The 27,930-nt window shown below is 40.5% G+C and overlaps 1 protein-coding gene across 1 annotated transcript; it reads left to right on the top strand.

Annotated features, from left to right (window-relative positions):
• On the top strand, positions 1-27,857 carry LOC109936280 (T-cell surface antigen CD2-like). The gene is made up of 5 exons (XM_048603116.1): positions 1-235; positions 1,451-1,768; positions 14,449-14,694; positions 16,344-16,472; positions 27,299-27,857. The coding sequence occupies exons 1-5, from the start codon at positions 175-177 to the stop codon at positions 27,751-27,753; spliced, it is 1,209 nt and encodes a 402-aa protein (XP_048459073.1). The 5' UTR covers positions 1-174; the 3' UTR covers positions 27,754-27,857.
• Positions 27,858-27,930: the final 73 nt, after the last annotated feature.

The following is a 27,930-nucleotide window of genomic DNA, read 5'->3' as shown; positions in this document are numbered from 1 at the left end:
GCCTGCGTATCATAGCCCTTCTCTTCCACTCAGAACCACCTAACATATTTCTCTGTTTCCTCTTCCCCTTCAGCCCAGAGCTGAGCTACTTACATCAATTTTTTTTTGTAGAATACCTTCTTGTTTAAATACAACTGTTTCAATTACTGGTAAAACGAGCAAAATTCAATCAAAATGCTTTATCATCGAAAATGTGCCCTATATTTTGATGTAATTTTTCTTCTAGATATTTCAGGTAAGGATATTTGATTTTAGTACATTCTTAACTTTATGTATTCAGTTATATGGGAATATTCTTAACTTTTGCAAAGTATAAGCAGATGGTACTGTTCAGTTGACCATTATACCAGCAGTCGATTTTCCTTTATATTGTAACCTAATGGACTGCCACTCTGACAGCCATGGCTAAAAGCACTCATCAAAATATTAAATTATTCTTTATATATTATGTTTAATCAATCCTGTTCTCATATGTCATGTCACACCTCCAGCATAGATGGGACTTGAATCCAGACCTTCTAGCCCAGAACCAGGGAAAATTCTTCCTAATACATTTAACTTGTAAATAAAATCTGGAAATTAGTGTTAATTTAATGAATTGTAAATTAGGTGTGCTGATTTTCTATTGTATTTGCTGCTGCTGCAAATATTGATTACATTTAGTCAAACATTTAACTTTGTATCTTTTGATGTTATTGAATACTTTGTGGTATATTACATGTTGTGAGTGCACGTTCAAAAGCTAAAACAGCCAATCTTCACAACGATGTGCATGGGCAAATGATACAGTTAATTATATCTTTCTAATATAAATTCTTTCACATTCAATATTTCATTCAAAATTTTAGATTCTTTACTTCTAAGAGATTATTACAATTGCAATTTTTACTTTTGGACCTGAATATCACTGATTCCTGATGAAAATATCACTGATACAACAGTTTTGCCAACTCGTACTGCTTGGAACCAAATCAATGCACTGTGGCAAGTCTAATGATATAATATCTGATCTAATGTAAGCAGATTTAACACGATCCTAGTTACTATTAATAATTCATCCTAAAAGGATGAAACTGTTATGGCACCTGGTAATTTTCTCAATCAGTTGCAGGTAACCACTTAAGCTAACATCCTTAGTCCTGGCTGGACAAGCAGTGTGAACTTGCCAGTGCTTTGTGCTCTCAGACTCTGAGATTTGGCTGGTTAAACTTGAACAGTAATTAATTCTGTGCACATGGTAGTTCTCTATGCCTTGCATCTGTCATTCTCTACCACAGCCCCTTGGACAGGTTATGTTCCAATAGGTCTGCACTCATCTAACGCTAACTGATATTCTTGAGTATTTTGGATCAGACTGTCAAACTTGATGATGGGTTTACTTGCATGTCAGAGACCTAGTTGACCGAAAACAAATGAATACTTCTAAACAGTTTTATCCTTCAATCTACAGGTTTGTGTCTTGCAGAAAACAAGGGTAAACCAATAGATGTTTATGGAGAAATTGGGAAGTCTGTATTTTTACATGTTAATTATCAAAGCTCTAAAAATGACGAAATTAAATGGATGAAAAGAAATACAATAATTGCACGATACAAAGATCAAACTTCTAAATCCTATGCGACTCATAAAGATGGATTAAAAGTTTATGCAAATGGGACTTTGACATTTAAAATCATGGATAGCACAGAAGAAGGAACATATGAATATGAAATATACAATGCAGATGGAGTGCTGTCAGATCGTAACTGCACTAAACTGCATTTACTTGGTGAGTGTGCTTCTTTTAAACCATTTTTTCATTAGAATGTAGCCTAAAGTTTTGAGTCAAATTTATTGGGTAAAGATATGGAATTCTAAATCCTTTGAATAAAGAATCTACTTCAGATAGTTAAAGTATTGTAAATTTCAGGAAATATTCTCTGAGTCATGATTAAAATTTAGCAGTACTCTATAGGAGCTACAAATTCCTCTGAATCATGAAATATCACCTGTAACATGAGCTTGTCTACGTGTTCTTGCACATAGAGTGCATGTTGTTAATTTTTTGCACTTTGTGTAAAGTTGCACACTGTGGGCAGGAAGTGTGCAAGATAACTGCATTGGCACCATCTGAACATCGCCTGAATTAGTGGAATTGCAAATTGATGTGATATGTAAATTTCACTGCCATTGTAATGCGAATGCAATTTAAACGCAATTTTAACATAGGGTGCAAGTCTCCTACTGGTCTGGCATTGTCACAAATTGTTGCAATTCTGCTGTAAGCACGGTTCTGGTAAGGGTTTGGAACTTTGCACTCGCCACATAGTGTGTTTGGCTGATATTTCCTGTAAAGGACTGTGAGTCGATGCTTAATAGTAATAGGAAATGAACTTTATTGATTATAACACAATTAATACTATAATAACGATTATGCTACAAACTAACAATTAACACTAAAATTCTGACAATTAACACTGTAAATCTAAGTCAGTATCTTGTACTTTAACTTAACTTGGAATGATCAAACATCACCACACTAGACCTTGACCTTGATCCAAGTGGTGATGTTCGTCTTGGTCTTCCACTCTCGGTGGTCCCAGAGGTGGTTCTTACAGTGGTTTCTCGAGTTACAATTCCCAAGGGTGCTGTTGCAGCGATTCTTATCCTTGGTAGCTTCCACACCCCTTTGGGAGGATCTTCGATTTCCACCAATGGATCTATCAGGAATCGATCCCCCTGATTGACTGGACCCAATCTGGCAGATGGTGGGGTGGTCTTTGGTTCTCCTTTTCTGAAAGTGTCAGGGGCACATACGTTGGGTAGGCTTCCCAGATGAGAGTGTGAGGTGTCCCTTTGTTTGAGAAATAGCTCGATGTTCCTATTGTCCTGGTAAATAGGCTTAATCAATTGTGTATTGTGCTGTCTGCAGCTGCAGCTTGCCTGTCTGGGTCTGCAGCTTGTTCATTCAGTGTCTTTTATCTGGATATTTTGGCCAATGCTTGGCTCAATTTCCCAGCATGCTTCATTATCCAGTTCTGCCATTTTGAATGGCTCGTCCGGCTACAGCACAGATATAGGTTTGAAAGAATATCACCCTTATACAGGTGCTAGATTGGTCTTGCAACTGTTTTAGGACTGTTGTTATGTTTGTCCAGCAGATACTATCTGTTTATGACACTGCACTCTGGTGCTTTTGCTATTTTGGGTGGTGATGCCCCAGAGCTGCAACATTCCAGTTCAGTATGACAAGCAAAAAAAAGAGTCTAAGCATGATTTGTACACACAGTATGATGCAGATCTTTGTGATGTTTGTCATCACAATAAATCATAGGAAATTAAATCCTAAATAAGTAGGCATTTGCTGGTTTCAAGGCAAAAATGAATTAAAATTTATTAAATGTTTGTCTCTTTAGAATGGGTTTGCACAAATTACAAGCAATTTAGAGTAGTTACTATAAACCAGGAATAAAATTCAAAGCAGTTGTCCCATAATATACAATATAACTGGAAATCACGTAACTCCAATATCAGTCTAGGACACCTAATCTCAGTCCATAAACTAGTCTTTTCTATATTATGTTAAAGCACTGCTGCCTCACAGCGCCAGGGACCCGGGCTCGATTCCAGCCTCGGGCGACTGTCTGTGTGGAGTCTGCACATTCTCCCCGTGTCTGTGTGGGTTTCGTCCGGGTGCTCTGGTTTCCTCCCACAGTTCAAAGATGTGCAGGTTAAATACATTGGCCATGCTAAATTACCTGTAGTGTTCAGGGAAGTGTAGATTAGGTGGGTTATATGGGTCTGGGTGGGATGCTCTGAGGTTTGGTGTGGACTTATTGGGCCGAAGGTCCTGTTTCCACACTGTAGGGATTCCACGATTCTATGAAAATCTAAGTGGTTTTTTATTAGAACTTTTTTTAGCAAATTCGACAAAGCTATTTCTGTCAATTTGCTGTAATTGAATGGGTATTTTTTGGATAATTAAAATTGCTATATTTGAATTTATCTATGTTACCTCAAAAAACTACACATGTTCAATCATTCTAGATATGACAATAATGGGGAAGTTGTAAATCCTTTCAAAGATTTAAGTACATCATTCCCATGTTAGCGACATTTCCAGAATGGTCAATAGAGTGTACAGCTTGCTTTTTTATAAATTTATATTAACTGACTTTGTCACTAGATTTTCTTCAAAGTTGTTTATGCCCCAAAAGGTTCCTCACATACTGGAGACTAGTGCTAGCTTTTTTATTTGGGAAATTTCATATCACTGTGCAAATCTATTTGCCAAGATTGAAGAAACAAAGAAGGGAGGAAATTTTCATGATCCCTCCCACCCGTGACACACCACCTTGTAGGCTGTGGGTTGTTTAACAGGAAATCACAGCTGCGTTGTTCTTTTCTATACGTTGATTTAGTGCTACTAAAAAAAAGTACTGGGAATGCATACGAAAAACCAAACTGTGAAAATCAACACTTGAAGGAAAATGATAACTGTCACCTGTTCCAGCAAAATGTCATTTTTGAAATTAAGCTTGGTCATTGTTCATTATTGGGATGTGAAATGGAGATACCTTGTACTTCCATTTTTTTCAGATTTCGCACAGTCTAAAACTGTAATTTATATGCAACATGGACTTTTAAATTTCTGCCATATTTTATTCATTTGTTAACATATAAATCACGGAAATATGTGCTACAGAGTTACAGTTGTCCTAAAAATCCTCAATAAGTGATGGGAAACAATTGACAAGGAATATATAGAGCTAAATCAGAGGAATCCATTCATGTTATTAGCTAGAATCAGAAAACTAAAGTAGTTAAACATGACAAACATCAGTAGTGTGAAAGTAAGTTACTTCCTTAAGCTTATCTTCTGTTATTTGATCTTCTATGTCTTACATTCTGCAGTATAGGGTGCAGTTTAATTTATTTCCAGTGTTCCTTTTATATGAATTGATCACTGAGTACTGTTTAACTTCTAATTGTGGATAGGAGATGTAAAAATTCATTTGTCCACTAGTTCTTCCAAATTTTGCCTTTGCCTCAACAGATTATTAATAGTATAGTGTAAACTTTGAAATTTTACTACTAAAACCAACTAAAGTGTCAAATTTTCACTTCCAGCTGTAATAATACCATGATTTTGAGGATATTTTCCTTTACATTTTAGTCATTGCTTCTTCTTTTTGGAAGTTTTCTGATGTCACTGAAATATCAATGACAATAGATTAGGAAGCGGGGGTGGGGGGTGCGGAGGATGGTGTGACAAGACTTGGGTGTCCTTGTACACCAGTTGCTGAAAGTAAATGGGCAGGTGCAGAAGGCGATGAAAAGGCAAATGGTATGTTGTCCTTCGTGGTGAGAGAATTCATGTACAGGAGCAAAGATATCTTGCTGCAATTATATAGGGCCTTGGTGAGACCACACCTGGCGTTTTATGTGCAGTTTTGCTTGTTTCATCTGAGGAAGGATGATCTGGCAGTGGAGGAAATGCAACAAAGATTTACTAGACTGATTCCTGGGATGGCAGGACTGATTGGATTGGTTAGGATTATGTTCATTGGACTTTAAATGAATAACAGGGATCTCATAGAAACCTATGAAATTCTAACAGGATTAGACAGGACAAAAGTAGGAAGGTGTTCCCAATGACCAGGGAATCCAGAACCTAGGGTTACAGTTTAAGGATATGGGGTAAGCCGTTTAGGACTGAGAGAAGGGGAAATGTCTTCACCTAGTCAGCTGTGAGGCTGTGAAATTCTCCACCAAAGGAAGAACTTGAAGGCAAAACATTGAATGCTTTCAAGAATAAATTAGATATAGATCATAGGGCTGAATGGATCAAAGAGAATGGAGAAAAAGCAGGAACAGGGTACTGAGTTGGAATGATCATCCATGATCTATCCATATGGAATAGCAGAGCAGACTCCAAGGACTGATGGCATACCACTGCTCCTATTTTCTACCTTCTATGATCCTATCAAAGTAGCTTTAAGTAGAACAATACATGTCACCAAATATAATATTTGGAGGGTGTATTGATTTGTTAACAAATACTTTTGAATGACTTCATGTTAGATTATAGAGAAATTCTGAGTGTGTAGCTTAAAACCTCCAAAATTTTCACTGTCCAATCAACTATAGATTTCAATCCTGTCCTCAAACTAACACTTCAAAACATGGACAAATATGATACAATTATTTTAGTTGTGAAATGATAAAATAAGTCAAGGTCATTCTTAGTTTCAGTTAGGGTACAAATAAAGAAAAATTATACTGGGTGCTTTCCTATAATATGTAGTTTCTATACATACAGGTGCATAATAGAATTTATTGTGCATGCAATGATGGCTGGATTAAAGTTTATGATAAGATGTATTGCTATGTAGTCCAAATCAGTAAGACAATTATTAATAATTATTATTACTTACAAAGACTAATCATAAGAAATATAAGACAATACTTAAAATGACAAAGAAATTACAACAGGGAAACATACTTTTCAGCTCAATTAGTTTATTCTCCTAATGGACTCTGGACCCAATCTCATGCTCCCACATTGTTCCCATATCCCTTCATTCCCCTTTCTTTATGCCACTTACCAAATTTATTCTTAAGGAAAAGTAACATGGTGTCTGCCATGCCACTTCCATGAATCCCTTATTGGAAAGTTCTTCCAAACCCCACTGCTCTTATTAATCCTTCACCATTCTTCATTCTTCAATGCAGTTCTGACTGTAGGAGAGTAGAAAATCCTCTTGAATAAGTCCACAATAATTCTCTGTGTATTTCAAAGGCCCATTGAAGACTTTGTCGCTATTTCCTGATGTACAAGCACAGGTATATCAATAGAATGTGGTATCTTTTGAGAAGAAACTTAACTCACAGTTATTAACTGAAAAGGAAACACATGAAGATTTCACATTTTTAGATGACAACTTCAATAATGATAAATGTCAAAATCAGATAAATACTAGTAATTTAAAACTATATCTTGTAAGCTTTATACTTTAAACTAACATTCTGCGCAGACTTCTTCCCTTTCTACTTTTAATTTCAACCGAGGATCTATTTTTGGCGATAGTTTTATGAGTAGTCATTCAATTCTCCTGGAATAAAGCCAAAGTGTGTCACAATTTCTGGGAATTCACTTTGATTCTCTTATGTTTCAGTGCTATCTTCTGAGGTAAGGGGCATCCTCAGGATTCTATCTTTGGCATCTAGCTGGGCAAAGTCTTCAGCCTTACTTCAGTAGCTCAGTGGTTAGCACTGCTGCCTCACAGAGCCAGGGGCCCGGGTTCAATTCACTCTCGGGCAACTGTCTGTGTGGAGTTTGCACATTCTCCCCGTGTCTGCGTGGGTTTCCTTCAGGCCCTCCAGTTTCCTCCCACAGTCCAAAGATGTGAAGGCTAAGTGGATTGGCTATGCTAAATTGCCCGCAGTGTTCAGGGATGTGTAGATTAGGTGGGTTATGGGGATGGGTCTGGGTGGGATGCTCTGAGTGTCAGTGTGGACTTGTTGGGCCGAAGGGCCTGTTTCCACACTTAGGGATTCTATGGACTATGGAGTAGCTCATGAATGTGTATTTAAAAATGGAAAGTACTGGAGAATCTCAACAGATCCTGCAGCATCATCCCTTTCGGTTCTGAAGAAGAGTCATATCAGACTCAAAACGTTAATTCCTTTTCTCTGCCCTCAGTTGCTGCCAGACCTGTTGAGTTTCTCCAGCACTTTCTATTTTTATATCAGATTTCCAGCATTTGCAGTATTTAGCTTTTACATGAATTTGGACTACTTTTAGTCTGAGCCTTGACATTATACGCATCCCTGTGCAATGACTCCAGACCAGAAATAACTACGGACACTGAGATCTTCTGTGCTCCTTGTTCCGGCTACTAGCAGATGTTCTCTCTCCCTGCCTGTGTCAAACTGCCCCATGTTGAGGCTGCCCTCTTATAGATGATCCCCGGCTAATATGTTACATGGCATGAAACCGGAGCTGTATTAAAAACAAAAGGAACCTACTAGCCCCCCACCATTCCCCAGCCCTGTAGTAAATTACCATGACATGACACACATGACCAGTTTCCAAATATAAAAATTATCTGTAAGTACAAACTTTCTCTGAACTGTGGGACTTACATGAATAATAAGCCCTCTCCTCCTCAAGAGTTAGTAAATAGAATCCCATTATTTAACATTTAATACCTCATATCAGGGTTTTACTCACATAATGTGGAGCTCTCTTTGATCTGTAATTTCCCCAGGCTGTGTGCCACTGTCTCAGGCCAGACATTCTTTAATTTATCATGCATGTAAAAATTACAATTTCCAAACTAAAAGTAATCTTATACACACTTACAACAGCATCCAACATGCTCATTCTTCTTTCTTCCTAGTTTTTCCCTCCAAATTAACCTTGCCAATCTCCTTTCTGTTAGGTTCACCTTATTCCCTCTACATTCAGTTTTCTATCATCAGAACACAAGTAGATCATTCAATCCCTCAAACATGTTCCAAAATTCAATATGATCATATATATTCCGGGGATTTGATCTAGCTGCATAGTTCTTTAATTATTAGCCCAAATTAATGGGGCACCAATAGATCAATGAAACTGTCCTTCACCAAATTCTTCTTCCAGAAAAATCTATTCATGTGCAAACAAAGCCTTGAAAAGAATGACATTATTGTGATCAATCATATAGCTACCATGTCTCTCTAAATAATATATCCTCCACTCTTTCTCTCTGCAGCTTCTGCGTGTATGAATCTCAGTGATTTGGATCTTCATGTAAACTTCCCTCACTCTCCCTCTTCTAAATGCACTGACTTTCTATCCACCATGTATTTTCCCTTTCATGGAAACTCATCACCCATAGTATGGTCAATTTCTGAACTGTACCATCTCTAGCGGCTGCTATTCTCCTACGGTCTTGATCATGGACAAGAACAATTCTTTGCATGTGTCATCACACATATTCCCTTTTCAGTTTCTCCCTTCTTCCATCCACATCTGAAAGTGGAAAATTCTTCTCCAAGTAACTTACAACTGTTGCTTCAAACTCCTCAATTTTGTCCCCAATTTTTAATAATGTTTCTGCATAGTTAGCAATTTGAATAACTTCTCAAAGACCTCCATTTTTGATGTCCTTACCTCAGCAGAACCTTTACATACTTCCACATGATGGTATTTACTCCAACCTCCCCAGACTCTAATCTTTGCTTACTTTCAAAGCTACCACTCCTCACACCCTCTCCAAGATGATCATGTCCACGAGGCACACTTCCTGCTCTCTTGGGCAATTCTTATTAAACTGTGAACCACCCAGTTTCATTTTCTTGACCCTATTTTAAGGAACATTGTCTTCTCCCGTTGAAATAAGTAATAGTGCCTTGCTTCATCAAAAATAACCTTGCTCCTTCTGTTTTTGGAAACTACTGTTTCACCTTGCAATCTCTCTTTCCTCCAAAGATTCATGAATATGTTGTCACCTCTCAAATCTATGCCTTTTTATCGCACTACTTCATGTTTCAGTCTAATTCAATCAGCTTTCAGATCCTGTCACAACCCCCAAATAATCCTCATGAAGGAATTGGTTGGTGACTGTAACTATGATGCATCATTTCCCTTCATCATCCTCTTCCTATTTACAGGCTTTGATAGCGTCAACCATAAAATCCTCTCTTTTACTCTGTTAACAGACGAATATTGAAGAAGCTACAGTGCCCCCAGTTAAATATTTGAAAGACTGAAAGCATTGTTCTCAAACGCTCTGACTAATCTTTGCAATAGATTTCAATTTGATCGATCATCTCAGGTTGATCCAGACCATTTGTAGCATTAGCATGCTCATAGGATCCCAACAAGGTGGAAGCAGGCCATTCAACCCATTGATTCCACACCGACCCCTCCAAAGAGCATCCCACCTAGACCTACTCCCTATCCTATCCCTGTAACCCTGCAACACGACAACGCGTTCAGCAATTGCGTTCTCTCATCCTGTCATGTGTATAATTTTTAAATCAAATGGCTGCAATGATAAGGTCCATCTAAACAGCCTGGAATTTTTGTTTTTAAATTTTTCCAAAATTTTAATGGGTTATGATCAGTATATACAATTGTCTCAGACAAATTACTGGCAATATAGATGTTGAAATGTTGCAACACCAAGCTCAAGATCTCCTTCTCAATCGTGAAATATTTCTGTTGCCGGTTATTCAATTTTCTGGAAAAATACCCAGAAGGTCTTTTTATCTTCTCATTGTCTTCTTACAAGAGTACAGCACCGATACCTGCGTCACTCACATCAATAGCCAGCTTGAATGACTTGCGAATTAGATGTGGCTAACACTGTGACAGTAGTTAACACAGTTTTCAGGCTGTCAAATGCCTTTTGAAATTCTTCTGCCCACTAAAACTTTCTGCACTTCTTCAGTGAGTCAGTCAGTAGAGCAACCACACTGCTACAATTTGGTACGAACTTCCAAAAAAACTCCCACTCAATCCTGGAAATTGAAGCACTTTCCTCTTCCTCGATGGTGTGGGAAACTCCCCAATAGCCTTTGTTTTCATATCCCATGGGGCCAAATTTCCATGTCCAATAATATGGCCCAAGAACGTGACTTGGGCTTTTGCAAACTCACTCTTAGCCAAGTTTATCACCAGGCCCGACTCCTGAAGTTGATCAACTAATTCTGCCAGATGCTCCAAATATTCCTTCCAAGTAATCCCAAAACAACTTTATTGGTTAATGTTTGAAATGTGGTTGACACATTTTTCATACCAAATGGTATGACTTTAAACTGGTATAGTCCATTCAGTGTTATGAAAGCTGAAATTTCCTTCACTCTTTCGGATAAAGGGACCTGGCAGTATCCTCTGAGTAAGTCCCACATTGAAATATGAGTTGCTTATCCCATCTTCTCAAATCAGTCTTCCAAACATGGAATAGGACATGAATCAGATTTTGTAAATGCATTGACTTTGCAATAGTCCACAAATAATCTTTGGGTACCATCTGGTTTTGGCACCGTTATGATAGGTGAATTCATGATAGTCACTGCAACTCATTTTGTCTTTGATCATGCCTTCAATCTCTTTTTGTACCTGTGCCAACTTTAGAAGGTTAAGCCTATAAGGATGTTGCTTAATTGGAACAACATTTCCTATATTTACATCATGTATAATTAGATTAGTTCGTCCCAGCTTAAACCTACATATATCCCCTCATGATCGTAATAATTCTTTCACGCCATTTTGATTTTCCTCTGGAAAGTAGCTCATAATGTATCCCGGTTTTTGAGAACTTCTTCATTGTCCAATTTAGTTTGAGGAATGTCCAATTCAGAAACATCTGAACTTGGTTTTTCACTCTGTGTTGTAACCACTAACAAATTCTCCTTTTGCTTTCCTTCCCTATCAAAATACCTCTTGAGCATATTCACATGACACACTCTATGAGATTCCTTTCTATCTGGCATTCTTATTAAATAGTTCACCTCACTCAATTTCCTGTCAATTTGTAATGGCCCACTAAAGCTTGCCTTTAAAGGTTCACCTACCATTGGAAGTAACACTGAGACTTGAATCTCTCTAGTGAAATTGCAAATTTTGTTTTCTTGTCTGCTTCCTCTTTCATCACATGCTGTGCTACTTTCAAATGCAGTCTAGCTAACTCACTTGCTCTATTTAATCTTTCCCCAACATTTGACGCGTAGCTTGAATACATAGTCTCTGAACTGACTCATCAATTTTTCCTTAATTAATTTCCTCTTACCTTATGTCCAAAAACTAATTCAAATGGAGTGAATTTGGCAGATTCATTAGGTGCATCTCTAATTGTACTCACTAGCTCTACCTACCAAATGTGTTTGGATCAACAATACTCACCTGGTCAATGGCCATTTCATCTGTATAGCCACTTTCTCAAATGAAATGAAAACAGCTTCTACATCCTTCTTGTCAAATTTAGGCATTGTTTGGACATATTTAGACAGATCTCCAGCAGGCCTTTGGCTACAAAGGAATTGCTTTCCATCACTGTCCTCATCACTACTCCTACTTTTCGTTACTATCTCCACCATTTTAAGTTGACCTTGAATTTTCATTTCCAATCTCTGAAGTTCAAACTCTCTCTCTTTCTCCCTTTCTTCTCTCTCTTTCTCCCTTTGTTCTCTCTTTCTCTCTTTCTTCTGCTAGAGTCTTCTTTTCTTTTACTTTTTCCTTTGCTTCTAATCATAATTCAAACTGTTTCATTTCCTTTTCATGTTCAAGCTGCTTCGTTTTCAATTGAATTTTAGCCATTTGCAAAGATTCTGATGGCATTCCTGGCAATTGTAAATGTTGCACAATTGCCACAATTATATCTCCTTTCCTCACAGACACAGACAACCCCAACTCCAGCTTGTTTGCCAATTCCAAAAGCTTTTATTACACAAGGTATATCATGTTTAAACCAACTGAATTCAAAACCCAAAATAAAAGATACTAACACTTACCACTCGCTGCCTTTGAGTCAAACAATCCTAAACCAACCTGGAATTAGAGATTTTTGATACTGGACAAGCCCCCAGTTTGTTATGGATCAGCCCAAACTCCCTCAAAATATATTAAGTAGGGAGCCTAGACCCTAATTTTTTTTATTTTAAAGGCACTACTTTCTGGATGCAATTCAACTGGCCAAACTACTAGATTTGAAGTAAAACACAATTTATTCATACACTACAGTTAAAATACAACAAAAGAAAGAAGAAATTGGAATAACTTATCCATATTGGGAAACTTAACAGAGTACTAGATTATTAACTACTAATTAACTGTTCCAATTTAGTATCATCCCATAAACACTCCTTTGGCAAAAGGCAAGTTTAAAAAAATAGATTACCTCACAGGCAATTCTCCAGTCTAGGAGGAAAAACATTAAGAGAAAACTCAGAAAGAGAGAGAGAGGAGAGAGACTGTAGCAGGGAGTGATGTACTGCAGCTTCCACCCAGCTTCAAGACCCAACTTCAACTGAAAACTAAAAACTAAAAATCCTGGTTCTGTGGGAGCTTGACCATACCCATTCATGCTGCTTATTTCGATCCAACTATTAAAACAAAAGCCCAAGGTCTCGTAAACCGTTTGTTCTAATGTCTCTGAGTTGGCTGCTTGGCACTTCGGCCTTATTACCTCTCTTTAAAAAAAGGACAAATTACACCTCTTAACGCCATTATATCATCAAAACACAGTCACTCAAGGATGGAATCTAACTCAGGCTCCTGACCCTGTGAGAAAACAGCGCTAACCACTGAGTCACCATGCCGCCCCCCTCAGGTTCCAACCTGAGCTTCTGTCCCCAGATCACATTTTTCCACTTTCATGATTGCTTCCTCCACCCTTATGATAACTTTATTGATGCTGAAACTTTCATCCTTGCCTTTGTTACCTCAATGATTCCATTTCACTCGTAGTGTGCATCCAGTCCACTCTAAGTAACCTTTGCTCACCCGAAACATTGCTTTCCATATCGTTTTCTGCCCCTCTGAGCTTGTGCACTTACAATGGTTCCTGTTGCCCAACAACTGCATTTTATATTTCATATTCTTCTGTTTAAGTTTCTATATGTCCTTGTTATTATTACAATTATTACAATTGTCTGATGCTACTCCGAGTCTTTGTTCCTCTGACTCTGACCTTATATGGACTGATGCATCCCACTCACCCACCATTGATGTTGATGCCTTCCATTGTCTAATTCCCTCAGCCACCGTATTTCCTTATGCTCCTCTAAAATTCTCCTTAAAACTGACCAAAGCTTTTGTCACTTCTTTTACTTTGTGCACGTTGGCTTCTTATTCCTTCATTTGTTAACCGTATCTTTGTTCTATTACTGGTTCCATGACCTGGTGTCAATTTCCTGTCTTGTTCCCATGTCCTTGCGTGCTATTTCTATCCAAATTATTATCCAGTGCCCTCACGAATGCCTCAATTGAACCTGCCTCCACCACATTTCCAGGCAGTGCATTCCACTTGTAGTGAAAAAGCTTTTTCTTGCATCACCCTTGCTTTCTTTGCAGATGATTTTATATCTATGCCCTGAAATTCTTTTTCCTTTTACTCCAGTCCTATAATCCTTTTCTTTGGTGTAATAATTCCCCTCTATGCATCCTCTGGAATCTTTGCACTCCCCCAATTCTAGTCACCTTTGAATCACTCCACTATTGTGAGGGACATATATTCTCCAAATCTGTAACTTCCTCTTCTCCTGTAAGACACTCCAAAATACTGATCTGACTGAATAAGCAATAATCATCTAACCAATTCTCTACTTATGTGGCTCAGTGTCAATTTTTATTTAGAAATATTCCTGAGAAGAGCCTTTATATTCTACTGCATGATGTTGGCTACGTGAATGGTATTATTATTGTTCCTGTTGTAGGCTACTTGTTCAATGTGGAAATTTCTTTATTTATTTCAGAGAGCGTCTCAAAGCCAGTTTTGGATATTAAATGTAACTCTCGAAAGGAAGTCAATATAACCTGTAAAGTGGAGAATGGAACTCATGTCACCATGAACTTACTTGGCAACTCATTGAATGAATCAAGCAATTATCGATATTTGACTGCAGTACGATCCTTGAAGGAGACTGAAGATGCGAAAATTTTTTGCAATGTTAGCAACAAAATTAGCAAAGCTGATATTTCAAGTGTGATTAACTGCTCAGGTAAATGTAACTTAATACTTTACAGTGATTGCAGGTTTCTTCTTGCATCAGTCTTTATGACTATTGTTTGATAATGGGAAACTGAGAGAACTGGTTTCTGTACTTTCAGCTTCAATTGATTATTATAGAATTTAAATTAATTTGGTTCCTGATCAGTAAATCAGGTAAAATTAATTTCACAAACTTCCAAATAAGTAACTCTAGGTTGAATAGGAAATGTGATAGCGTGTAACATCAGATTGAACGGATATAAAATGAAACTTATTAAATCTCTGATAAATTGGCCAGAAATTCTTAATCAATAAATCAGAATAAATTTTTAATTTAATGACAACTGATGAAAGAACTTGCCTTTTTCTTGTTTCCATTGATGTGCTCGTCATCACTGTCTCAAGCTGGTTAAGAACTGGCAACAAACATTGACTTTCCCAAATTCCTCTAATTGAAATAAAAGCTGACATCAAACACGAAACATCAATCAAAATTCCATTTGAAATCTTTGGTTAAATAACCTGTTGTCAATGAAGAAGTTCATCATTCTCACACTGGCATTTGGTTGTAATCACTTCGTGAAGGCTTTTGGCAGCAATGTCAGTCTACATTAATTTAATATTGAAATTCAACGTATAATGTACATTGATCTTACTTTTTCAGTTTCTCCTTGCTTTATCACACACACTCCTGGCGCTAATTGAGAGGACATGGCCATTCCCTTTGATGAAATTGGGTGTACATTCAGATTCTATCATCACTCACTGAGGCTAATTTTGACTTTGCTGGTTGCCTACTGAAATAATTCCAGAGAGGCTGGTATCCCGTCATAAGTCACCCTTTACTTAGACGTCAAGAGTCTTTGACACTGCTCCAGCTTTCTTAGAGCCAGCTGTCAGAGTGAACAGAACCTCTGACACTGCTATTTATATCTGTCAGCCAGTGCCCTTTGATTGGACCAGATTAACATCCCCAATCAGGAAACTCATATTCTATGTATCCACCTGGCTGATCTCATTACAATCACTACACGTAATTATCTGGCCCAGGCCTCATTTCAGTTTGGCAGGTGAGCTGCCAATGCCAACTCTGATGCTTCCTGATGCATCTTCCAGCTCAGAAGTGTTGAGCTATATTTATCAAGGCCTCCAGGCTGATGTGGTGAGTTGGGGGAGGGGGAGGTGGTGCATGATTCCAAAGTCAAGTGAGGATGACTGCTGTAACTTTTTGAAGTCCAAAGGAGAAACACTACTCTTTCTGGCTCTGCATAAAAAGTAATTCTCATGAGAGTCTGCATGTGCCCCGTAAATTTGTAATTATCTTTCTAACTATCTCACTAAGATCGAACTCCACTGGTGAAGCCTTTAACAAACTTATTGCTGGGGTAAACAGGGAACTGTTTTAGGCCCTTTATTGTTTTGTTAAGACTAGCTGGAATTTGAAGATTAAGTCAATCATACATTGTAATATTTTTATAACAAAAATTATTTCCATATATACTTGTATATTACCTAAATAAAATGTTTCAGTATCATTTTATATTATAATCTTATCGCAATTACAGTGTTACATTTCTGTCAGGGAATGAATACTGTTACATTTTACTGTATGCCTGTAAGGATATTATTCATATTTCCCTTATTCCTTTTTACTTACAGAAAAAGAAGCCAAATCTATTAAGTATTATGAAATTATGATACTAGCAGGAGCAATAACATTGGCAACCGTCGTTATAATTCTCGTGATTTACTGCACTCTAAGATGTTGTCAACGGAGAAGGAAAGGTGGTAAGTAATTTTATGAACGTGTAAGACAAACAAATTTCCAAGAAAACTGCAAAATATTGATTAACTTCTTCAGAACAAGTACAAATTTCCCAAGAAAAGGTCATAATTAACAATAAATGATCTTGAAGATAACACGTCATCATCTAGGGAATGGATTAAAATGGGCTTGAAGTTCAACCCTACGTAGACAAGTATCGTGTCTACTGTCACACGCAAGACTCGAGATTTCAGTGAAGTTGGAGATGTTTGTGGAGAATCTTCCAGTCAACTGTTTAATTGCCCACCACTATTCATGACAGGATTTAGAAGATCTGTAGACTATGTGATCTGATTGTTAATGGGATTGCTTCACTCAGACTAGTGCATGCTCTTGATCATGCATATGTTCCTGTTTTACAGTTTCAAGGTTGACACCTAATTTTTCGGCACATTTGGTGCTGCTCCTGGTACAATTTCTGTACTTATCACTGAAGCAGGGTTGATCCCCTAGTTTAATCATAATGATAGAGTGAGGAATATTCAGGCCATGATGTTACACATTTTCCTTGCGGGTCTTGTCTCTCCACAATGCAGAGCATTGAGCTGCTAGATGTGTTCAGAATCTCTCCCATTTAGAACATTTGTAGTCTCACACTATACAATGGAGCCTAACTTCAGTATCAATATGAATATGGTAGATAAGGGGACAATGGTTGCCCACTTTTGCAGACAGAGACCTACAAGTCCTGCTAGATGGGTAGTGCAGGACTTCATCTTCCCTCGGGGTCAGTTTCTGGTGCCTGTGTCATTGTTGGATGGTGCATCTGGTTTTCAACTTGGCCAATTTTTTCTGGAGCAGTTAGAGATTACTTGCTAGAGGGGAAATACGAGTGAACCAAATTACTATGAATCTGGAGTCAGATGGGGGCCAGACCAGGTAAGGAGGGCAAATTTCTTTCCCTAAAGAACATAAGGGAATCAGATGAGTTCTTATAAAAATGTATCAGTTTCATGGTTTGGATGCTGGTCTTTTTTATTCTTGTATTCCTGGATTGTGCTCAGATCTAGGTAATTCTTTCCAACAATATCTTGGGTGGAATCTTATGGGGGTCTGATCAATGTGAGCTGTGGCAAGATTTGTGACAGAATCACTTGAGATGTCCAGCAAGGCCCATCTTGATATCAGGAGAATTTTGTATCTTCTTTTTACAAACTGCGTGAGGAGGTGCTCACTAAGCAGCAGCAAGTTGACAATTAAGTAGGATAGAAGCTTGTTAAACACATCATTAATACTTAGCTACCCCAATGACCTGACCATCCTAGCTCAAGAAATCTCAACATGGAAATCAGATCGGGAACCTGATTACTTCAGCTTGCTACTTCGTCCATTCTACATTCTGAGCACCAATATCTCAGGGTATGCTGCATGAGTACCAGCCACAAGCATCCCACATTCACAGACATTGGCATCCAACATGTATCAGCTTCTAGGGACACTCATGTCATATCTCTGATGCAGTCACATTATGCCCTGGCACTGTCAGTTAAGAGCAGCCCCCAATACCAGTCCAGAGGCTTGACCCCAGACAGTCAGTCAGACACATGGGGAAGTCAGACCCAGAATGGGATGGAGCTGAATGTTAGACAGCAGTCTTGACTCTTTCTGCCCTATTTTCCTGCTGGGATGAGAGAAAGGCTGATATTATGGAAGTGAAATTAGTGGCACAGATGTTGCTTTCCATCTAGTTGAGGAGGTGTCCCATGCAAGTGAATACGCAGCACAAAGAATACACCGGATTCATGGTGTCAAGGTTTGGGAAGGTGACAATGAGCGAGGCAAGATGTTGCAGGCAAAAGTGACAGTGGCAGAATATAAGCCTTGGTGGGAGGTGGTCACAGTAGCAGAGATAGAGAAGTGTAAGGTATTGGCGAAACATTGCGGTACATACGCTGTTAGAGTAGAGAAGGATATTGATCTTCAACCTACAGTGCTGGGAATTCCTCTGGACAACTGAGACTGCTTTAACTCGGGTGTCAACGTGAGACAAGGCTAGCACGGTATGGTGCCATGCCTGTATTGCTGGGCTCAGGGAAAGAAGAACTCCTGCCTTTGCATCCCCCTGTCCAACAGTTTATGGATTTCCCCCGTCTGCTATGTCCTGGGTAAATTTCAGGAACTGTGTAGGGAAACTCTGGATTGATAGTGGTGCTCTGGGTCTACAACAGGTGTTTAGAATTGGCACTGGTACAAGGGATACCAGTAACTTCGGGGATATCCCAACAGAAAATGGATTGTTTCAGGAATGTCTCATGATAAGATGGGAATGGAATCAGACATGAGGGACATCATAGGGAATGGGTAGGCAGTTGATGAGGTGACTGGTGAGATAGGGTGAGAAAAGTCAGTAGGCCTCATGAAGAGAAACCCACTAAAAAAAAGTCACAACTCCCACTTAGCCAAAAAAGGTTCAGCTTCTTGTCTCTAGCCTTGCGTCAGCCTTCATCACCTCCAAGCTGAATTATTTCTTTATTTGCTTGTTGTCCTTCCAACCTCCATTCTCCATACACTTTAACTGATTCAAAAACCTTGTTGATATCCATAGATAATACTCATGTATTGAAATTTAGAATAATACCTATCTTGAGAGCAAATAGTGAGCGTACAGTAAGATATAAGAGATAATTGATTAGTCCATATTTGGAGGAAAGTGCAGTTTTGGTCTCTTCATCTAATGGGATGTGATCTCATTGAAACTTACAAAGTACTTAAAGGGATAGGCAGATTAGCTGCACCTAAGACATTTCCCCTGGCTGGGGAGTCTTGACGCAAGGGGTACAATTTAAAAATAAGGGGGATGCCACTTGTGAAAGAGTTGAGGGGAATGTTTCTTTTTACCCAGACCATGGTGAATGCTTAGATGTTTCTAGCCCAGAGACCTGTGGAAGCTCAGTCTTTCAATAGAGGTTGATAAGTTTTTAGCAACACTTCACCTGCGCTTCCCAGAATCTAGTCTACTGCATTCACTGCTCACAATGTGGTCTCCTCTATATTGGGGAAATGAAGTAAAAACTGGGTGACCGCTTCACAGAACATGTACGTTCTACCCGCAGAAAAGACTCTGAGCTTCCAGTTGCCTGCCACATTAACACACCATCCTGCTCCCTGGCCAACATCTCTGTCTTTGGTTTGCTGCAATGTTCAAGTGAAGCTCAATGCAAGCTGGAAGAACAACACCTCATTTTCCGCTAGGTGACCCCGCAGCCCTCCAAACTCAATATTGAGTTCAATAATTTTAGGGCCTAAACTCTCCCATGTCCCAGCCCCCTACCCCACACACCAGGCCTCATTACCACATAGCCTGCCATTACACACTGCCCATTGTTAGTCACTAACAATCCCCATTAACAGCTATTCACCCTCCTAGTCAGATCGTTATCAATTCCTTTGTCTATCCATCTGCTCTCCTCTACTACGGGCTCTATCCTTTATCCTATTGTTTACGCCCTACCCCACCCCCTCCCTATTTTCTGCATATAAACTGATGTTTATATGCTACAATCAGTTTTGAGGAAAGGTTACCGGACCCGAAACGTTAACTCTGATTTTTTTCTTCCCAAATGCTGCCAGACCTGCTGAGCTTTTCCAGCAACTTCTGTTTTTGTTGTTTTGATAAGTTTTTGTTTGCCAATTGTTATGCAGAAAATGTGAGTAAAGGCATTGAAGTGCCTGATCAACCATGATTGTGCTGAATGGCAGAGTAGGCTCAGCAGGCTGAATGGCTTACTGCTGTTTGTATCTTCCTATATTCTTACATGGTGATATGTCAGTGATAAGAATCAGACTCCCCACTAATTTTTAAACATTAGGCAATGGACTCTCAAGGAACACAGTGAATATTGACTGCAAATAGATGTTTTTTTTTAATTCATTCATGGGATAAGGGCAATGGTCACTAGGCCAGCATTCATAACCCAGAGGCAGATAAGAGTCAACCACATTGTTGGAGTCACATGCAGGCCAGACCAGGTAAGGATGGCAGTTTCCTTCCCTAAAGGACACTAGTAAACTGGATGGGTTTTTCTGATTGTTGACAATGGGTTCACAGTCATCATTGAGACTGTTAATTCAATATATTAATTGAATTCAAATCCCACCATCTGCCACAGTGGGATTTGATCCCAGGTCTCCAAAACATGACCTGGGTCGCTGGATTAACAGTCTAGCGATAATAGCACTAGACCATTGCTTCCGCTTATCTCTCTTATTACCTTCTTCTCACCTCCAACCTGAATTATCGCAATTTTTTTTTATCACCCTTTGCCTGCACCAACCATATTATTTTCTACTTTTCTTTTTAAGATCAGATGAAGCACAAGCAATTGCACAAACACAGCCAATTTATTGAGAGAGGCAAAATAATCTATTTAGAAGCAGTTTTAGAAACTGTTACAGATCTGCCCACATGCCATAGTGCTGACCATTCATGTCATCCATACTGAACATTATTTTAGTTAACATTTTAACCGGGCTCCACTTGATAGACGTCCATGCACTGTATATCCAAAATAGACAGCTGTAAATTGTAAAGGGCACTGTTAATTCCAAGCATGTAAAGGAAGAATGTGCTATAGAGGTTTTAGTGTGTGCACACATCTGCTCAAGGTTGAGAGAAGAAATAATCAGAGAACACAGGGAGGCGATAACAATAATTGCGGGGGCTTATCAGTCACAGTACTTTGTAGTGGTTTGGTGCAACTGAGGACTTGTTAGATAATTTCAGAGAGCATTTATGAGTCAACCACTTTGCTATAACTCTAACTACATAGTATTCAGCACCATTCAGTCTTCTCATTTACTTAAGCAGTTCTAGTCCCATGGGCAATAAGACCATCATTTTTTTCTGAAGAAGGGTCCAGACCCCAAGCGTCAGCTTTCCTGCTCCTCTGATGCTGCTTGGCCTTCTGTGTTCATCCAGCTCTACACCTTGTTATCTCAAGACCACCACAACATTCAGACTTGGGGCGATAAGTGACAAATAACATTCACACTGTCCAAGTACCAGGAAATGGCCATCTTCAACAAGAGAGAATCTAACTGTCTCCCTTTGACATTCAATGGTATTACTAACGCTGAATTGCCCACTTTCAACATCCTGTGGTCACCAATGACCAGAAATTCAACTGGATCAGCCAGTCAAATGTTTTGGCTACAAGAGCAGATGAAGACTAAGTATTGTGCAGTGAATAACTCACCTCCTGACTCCCTAGTGTTTGTCCACTATATACCACTCACGAGCCAAGATTGTGATGAAATGTCCCCACTTGCCTGGACTTACCATATTATTTTCTGATTCTCTGTTTTGAAGATCAGATGAAGCACACGCAATTGCACAAACCAGCCAATTTATTCAGAAAAGCACAATATTTATTTTTCTACTTGGAAAGCTATTTGTAAACCTGCCTACATGCCACAGTGCTAAGTGCAACTCCAATTACATTGATGAATTTTGATACCATCCAGGACAAACAGCCCACTTGACTGGCACACCATTCATCACCTTAAACACCAATCTTCTCCACCACTGATGTTCAGTGACAGCAGTGTGCATCATGTACAAGATACACTGCAGTAACTCACCAAAAAGGGTCCTTTAATAGCATCTTCAAAACCTGTACTACTTTGAAGGACAGGGCAGCAGATGCATGAGAACACCACCAACTGCAATTTCTACTTCAACCTACACAACATCCTGATTTGGATCGATTGGCTGTATCTTACATTTTTTTGGCTGTGTCAATTTTGTGGAGTTTCATTGAGGATTTCTCTTCAAGAGGCCTATTGATTTTCTTGCGCTACTGTCCCAAGCTCACTGAGCCCAGCCCTATTTCGCCCCTTGCCAATGTTAACCTGATTCTCTTACTTGCCATAGCTGAAAGAGCTTGCCACTGCCTGAACTTGCTGTAATGGTCTGGCATCTCTGTTGTTGGAAAAATATTTAAAAGACCATTGTGCACCCAACAAGGACTGTCTGTCTGGAATAACAAAGTGTGGAGCTGGGGGAACACAGCAGGCCAGGCAGCATCAGAGGAACAGGAAAGCTGACATTTCATATCTGGCCTGCTGTGTTCCTCCAGCTCCACACTTTGTTATCTCTGACTCCAGCATCTGCAGTTCTTGCTATCTCTGTCAGTCTGGAGTTGCCCTGCACAGTTTGTGACATTTGCTCCCGACATAGTGGAACTGGAGAATTTGGAACCCCACTTTACAAATAGGCACCTGGAGGTCCTTGTACATGGAGTGATGCAGAGGAGGACCATGTCCTCCCTGAGGACTGACATAGGAGGCTACAACACACCACTTTGTCAGAGGTTCTGTTCACTTTGAGACCTGGCTCTGTGGGAGCTGGATCAGTATCAACAACTCTCCGCATGTCACAAAGGGTGACTTGGTGATGGGATATCGGCCTCTGTGGAGTTATTTTAACTTTCTTCTTTCAAATCATAGATCTGATACTCTGTTCCTTGTTTTACACATCTAGTCAGTTTTTGTACTTCCCTGAAGCATTTCCTGCCCATCCTACTATGGTGACTTTGTTCTAGTTCCCTCAGGTAAAAATGCCAGCCTAGTGTCAATTTTTAGTAGTTTGTCTTCATGATGAATGTCCTCATCCTGATCTTCAATATCACTTGGTGCACTCTTAGTTAGACCAGCATCAATTCTATGTTGATTGAGAAATTCAACACAGTTTCTCCACACTATCCCTAGTCTATTGGAAAGGCTGAGATGTCAGTAAAAATTACTAAAACTATCATGAATAAATCAAGTAAATCCCACAAAGATGCAAGACAATCCCAAATGGAGAAACTCACAGTCTGAAGATATTAAAAGCACAAAGACTGATGCCACAATGTGCACACATTACTCTTTCAATAGCAAAATAAGTTACTGAAGTAATAGGTGAGTGGGAAAAATCAAGCTGAAACTGCAGAAAGCCAAATTTCAATTCAACAAGCCTCTCAAACCATAAGAATTGGAGGTGCAGGTGTTGGTCTGGGGTGGACAAAGTCAGAAGTCACACAACACCAGGTTATAGTGCAACAAGTTTACTTGGAATCACACAAGCCTTTGGAGCACAGCCCCTTCATCAGGTGCACTGCGCTCTGAAAGCTTGCGTGATTCCAAATAATCCTGTTGGACTATAATCTGGTGTCATGTGACTTCTGACTTAAAACATTGCCAAAACAGAGTATTAGAGAGCCAGTCAGGATACAAATATTCAACATGCTCAACATTAACAATAATAGCCAGTCCAAATGACACTGTGGGACCTGCATTGAGCAGTTCTCACCTCAATGGTATGCAATGGAGGTGAATGACTAGATGTAACATCGCTATTGCAGTTACAGCCTCCCAACTGCAGAAGCTGTTCCCCAACTGCAGGGGGCAGATCAAGAAGAAATGAATGCAGTATTTACACACGATGCAAATCAGCCAATAGACCCCGAGGTTCACAGCAACACAACAGAATTTGAGCAACAATGACAAGACAACAACAACAAATGACATAGAAACGTCGTCTCTGGCAAAACACCATCACCAGGATGAACAGCCAACAACAACAACTTGCAGACGACCAGGAAGAGACCAGCACAATTTAGGGATTATGTGTGCAATGCATACATAGAGATTAATGGGAATATTGAACTGTGAAGGCATGAGAACTATAGTAAATATGTAAATCTTTAGTACTTCAGGGAATCAAGGGATATGGAGTAAAGGCAGAAAAGTAGATCAGTTATGATGTTATTGAATGGTGAAACAGCCTCAGTAGTGCATAAGGTCCAATCCTAAATCTTATTCTTTGCCTGTGCAAAGTGCCAGAGACCTGAGTGGTGTGAAGGAGACATCCCCCAAGAAAAATGTGGTTCAGCAAAGTAGAGAAGGCAAGAGGAGATGTCTGTTGGGGGGTGGGGGGTGGGGGGTGGGGGGTGGTTATAGGTAGATGTACAAAAAGCCAAACTGCCCTACTTTAGGTGATTTGGTTAAAGCCACAGACAGACAGCTGAATATTTTATATTCATTGAGAGAATAACAAACAAACAATGCTGCGAAGGAACTGGCTGCTTGTTTCTGTTGAGGGGCACCCTTTGATTCTCTCTGCACATGTGTCAACAGTTTTTTTATAAAACCACACCTTTCCAAGTTTGAATCAAATCAATTACTTCATTCCAACTCAATTCACATTACTTTGGCTCTTGATAATCTACTTCTGTGCTCATTTTAGTGAATGTTGTCTTTCCAACACCTCAACATTTAAAGATAGTAGGAACTGCCGATGCTGGAGAATCTGAGATAACAAGGTGTAGAGCTGGAGGAACACAGCAGGCCAGGCAGCATCAGAGGAGCAGGAAAGCTGACGTTTTGGGACTGGATCCTTCTTCAGAAATGGGGGAGGGGAAGGGTGCTCTCAACTAAATAAGGAGAGGGGGAGGCGATGATAGATGGTGGATAGTGGAGCTGATAGGTGGAGAGAAGACGGACAGGTCAAGGAGGTGGGGATGAAGCCAGTAAAGGCGAGTGTAGGTAGGGAGTTGGAGTGGGGGTTGGTCAGTGAGGATGGAGGGGCGGGTAGGTGGGAGGGAAGACAGACAAGTCAAGGAGACAGGGATGAGGCCAATAGGTAGAAAGTTGGGGTGGGGGTTGGTCAGTGAGGTGGGAGGAGCGGATAGGTGGGAGAAAAGAAGGACAGTTCAAGGAGGCGGGGGCGAGAGGGGCTGGTCTTGGGATGAGGTCAGGGGTGGGGAGATTTTGAAGCTTGTAAAGCTCACATTGAGACCATTGGGCTGCAGGGTTCCCAGGCGGAATATGAGGTTCTGTTCCTCCAGCCTTCGGGTGGCATCGTTGTGGCTCTGGAGGAGGCCCAGGATGGACATGTCATCCAAGGAGTGGGAGGGAGTTGAAGTGGTTCGCGACTGGGAGGTGTTGTTGTTTGTCATGAACCGAGCATAGGTGCTCTACAAAGTGGTCTCCAAGCCTCCACTTGGTTTTCCCGATGTAGAGGAGGCCACGTCGGGAACAGCGGATACAATATACCACATGAGCGGATGTGCAGGTGAACATCTGTTTAATGTGGAAGGTTTTCTTGGGGCCTGGGATGGGGGTGAGGGGGGTGGTGTAGGGGCAGGTGTAGCACCTCCTTCGGTTGCAGGGAAAAGTGCCAGGGGTAGTAGGGCAAGTGGGGAATATGGAGGGGACGGGGGAGTCGTGGAGAGAGCAGTCCCTCCGGAAGGTAGATCCGTATGTTGATGGGGTGATACGTGAGGACAAGGGGAACTCTGTCTTTGCTGTTATTGCGGGGAGGGGGTGTGAGGACTGAGGTACAGGAAACGCAAGAGATGCGGTTGAGGGCGTTTTCGACTACTGTGGAGGGGAAATTGTGGTCCTTGAAAAACAAGGACATCTGGGATGTCCAGGAGTGGAACTCCTCACCTTGGGAGCAGATGCGGCGGATGCGAAGGAATTGGGAATAGGGGATAGCATTCTTACAGGAAGGTGGGTGGGAGGAGGTGTATTCTAGGTAGCTGTGGGAGTCGATGGGCTTGAAATAGATATCAGTTTCCAGGTGATTACCAGAGATGGAGACAGAGAGGTCCAGATAGGAGAGAGAGGTATCAGAGATGGTCCAGGTGAACTTAAGGTTGGGGTGGAAGGTGTTAGTAAAGTTGATGAACTGTTCAAGCTCCTCGTGGGAGCACGAGGCGGCGCCAATACAGTCATTGATGTAACGGAGGAAGAGATGGGGGATGGTGCCAGTGTAGCTGCAGAAGAGGGATTGTTCCACATAACCTACAAAGAGGCAGGCATAGCTTGGGCCCATGCGGGTACCCATGGCACCCTCTTTTGTCAGTAGGAAGTGGGAGGAGTTGAAGGAAAAGTTGTTAAAGGTGAGGACGAGTTTGGTTAGACAGATAAGGGTGTCGGTGGAGGGGGACTGGTCGGGCCTGTGGGAGAGGAAGAAGCGGAGGGCCTTTAGGCCATCTGCATGGGGAATGCAAGTATATAGGGACTGGATGTCCATGGTGAAGATGAGGTGTTGAGGGCCAGGGAATTGGAAGTTTTGGAGGAGGTGGAAGGCGTGGGTGGTGTCACGGATGGAGGTGGGGAGTTCCTGGACCGGGGGGAGAAAATGGAGTCGAGATATGTGGAGATAAGTTCAGTGGGGCAGGAGCAGGCGGAGATGATGGGTCGACCAGGGCAGTCGGGTTTATGGATTTTGGGAAGGAGATAAAAACGGGCAGTGCGGGTTTGGGGAATGATGAGGTTGGAAGCTGTGGGCGGGAGGTCACCTGAGGTGATGACGTTGTGAATGGTTTGGGAGTTGATGTTTTGGTGGTTGTGGGTGGGGCCATGATCAAGGGGGCGGTAGAAGGAGGTGTCAGAGAGCTGGCTTCTGGCCTCGGCGATGTAGAGGTCAGTGCGCCATACCACAACTGTGCCTCCCTTGTCCAGGGCTATTATAGTGAGGTTAGGGTTGGAGTGAACATTTAAAGCTGTTGAAACAGTTCTAAATTTTGCCTGTAACTTTAGAGTGAGAGGTTAACTACTTTTCTGTGAATGCAGAACAAAAATTTGCTTTTCTCCAAAATAACGATTAAATACTTAAAACAAAGGTGTTGGAAGGTAAGGGTGTGGTAACCATACATTGTTCTGATGGTAAATTCAACAAAAAAAGACTTTTGCTGACCTGAAGACAGTTTGGTGAATGGATTTTTCCGTGTATCATATTTTTTTTGATTTTCCTTGTGTGTATAATTTGTAACATTGTTTTCTTGTTTCTGTCCAGTAGTGGATACCTCGCTGGAAGTCCCCATGGAATTTAGAGTACAGATGAAACAGCCAAGGCAATCAATCCCAAACCCTGGACAACACAACGAAGAATACAGCTCACCACGACCAAGGCCAGAACCCCGAAAACCCAGGGAGAGAAGGGAGCGAATGGACGGAGGAGAGAGAGCACAGAAAGCTGCAAGGGCTGAGAGGGCACAGAAAGCAGAGAGGGAAGAGAGGGCTGAGAGGGCACAGAGAGCAGATGAGTCACAGAGGGCAGAGAGAGCGCATAGAGCACAGAGAGCGCATAGAGCACAGAGAGAACAACGAGGAGAGAAAGGAGAGAAAGCACATAGAGAAGAGAGGAGACAGAGAGGAGAAAGGACACTGGAGGGAGATAGATTGCCAAGAACAGAACATAAAGAATTAAGAGCAAACAGAGGACCTGTGCCTCTCCCACCACAAAGTCATTGATTCTGACTGACAAAATTGCTTTTGGGAAATAGTTGTTTTTAAAATGGAATGATTTATAAAGAAAATCATTCCTAAAAATAGGAACATTATCTCCTTAAATATTGTAAAGCCATAGTTGGGCTTTTTGTTACTGTGATGGCATTGCAATTTCTACAGATGATTTATAACAATAATTTA

Source organism: Rhincodon typus, chromosome 11 (genome assembly GCF_021869965.1).
Source record: "Rhincodon typus isolate 14 chromosome 11, sRhiTyp1.1, whole genome shotgun sequence".
Lineage (NCBI taxonomy): Eukaryota > Metazoa > Chordata > Chondrichthyes > Orectolobiformes > Rhincodontidae > Rhincodon > Rhincodon typus.
Note: the sequence above shows the minus strand (reverse complement) of the source record. Positions and strands in the feature narration are given on the sequence as shown.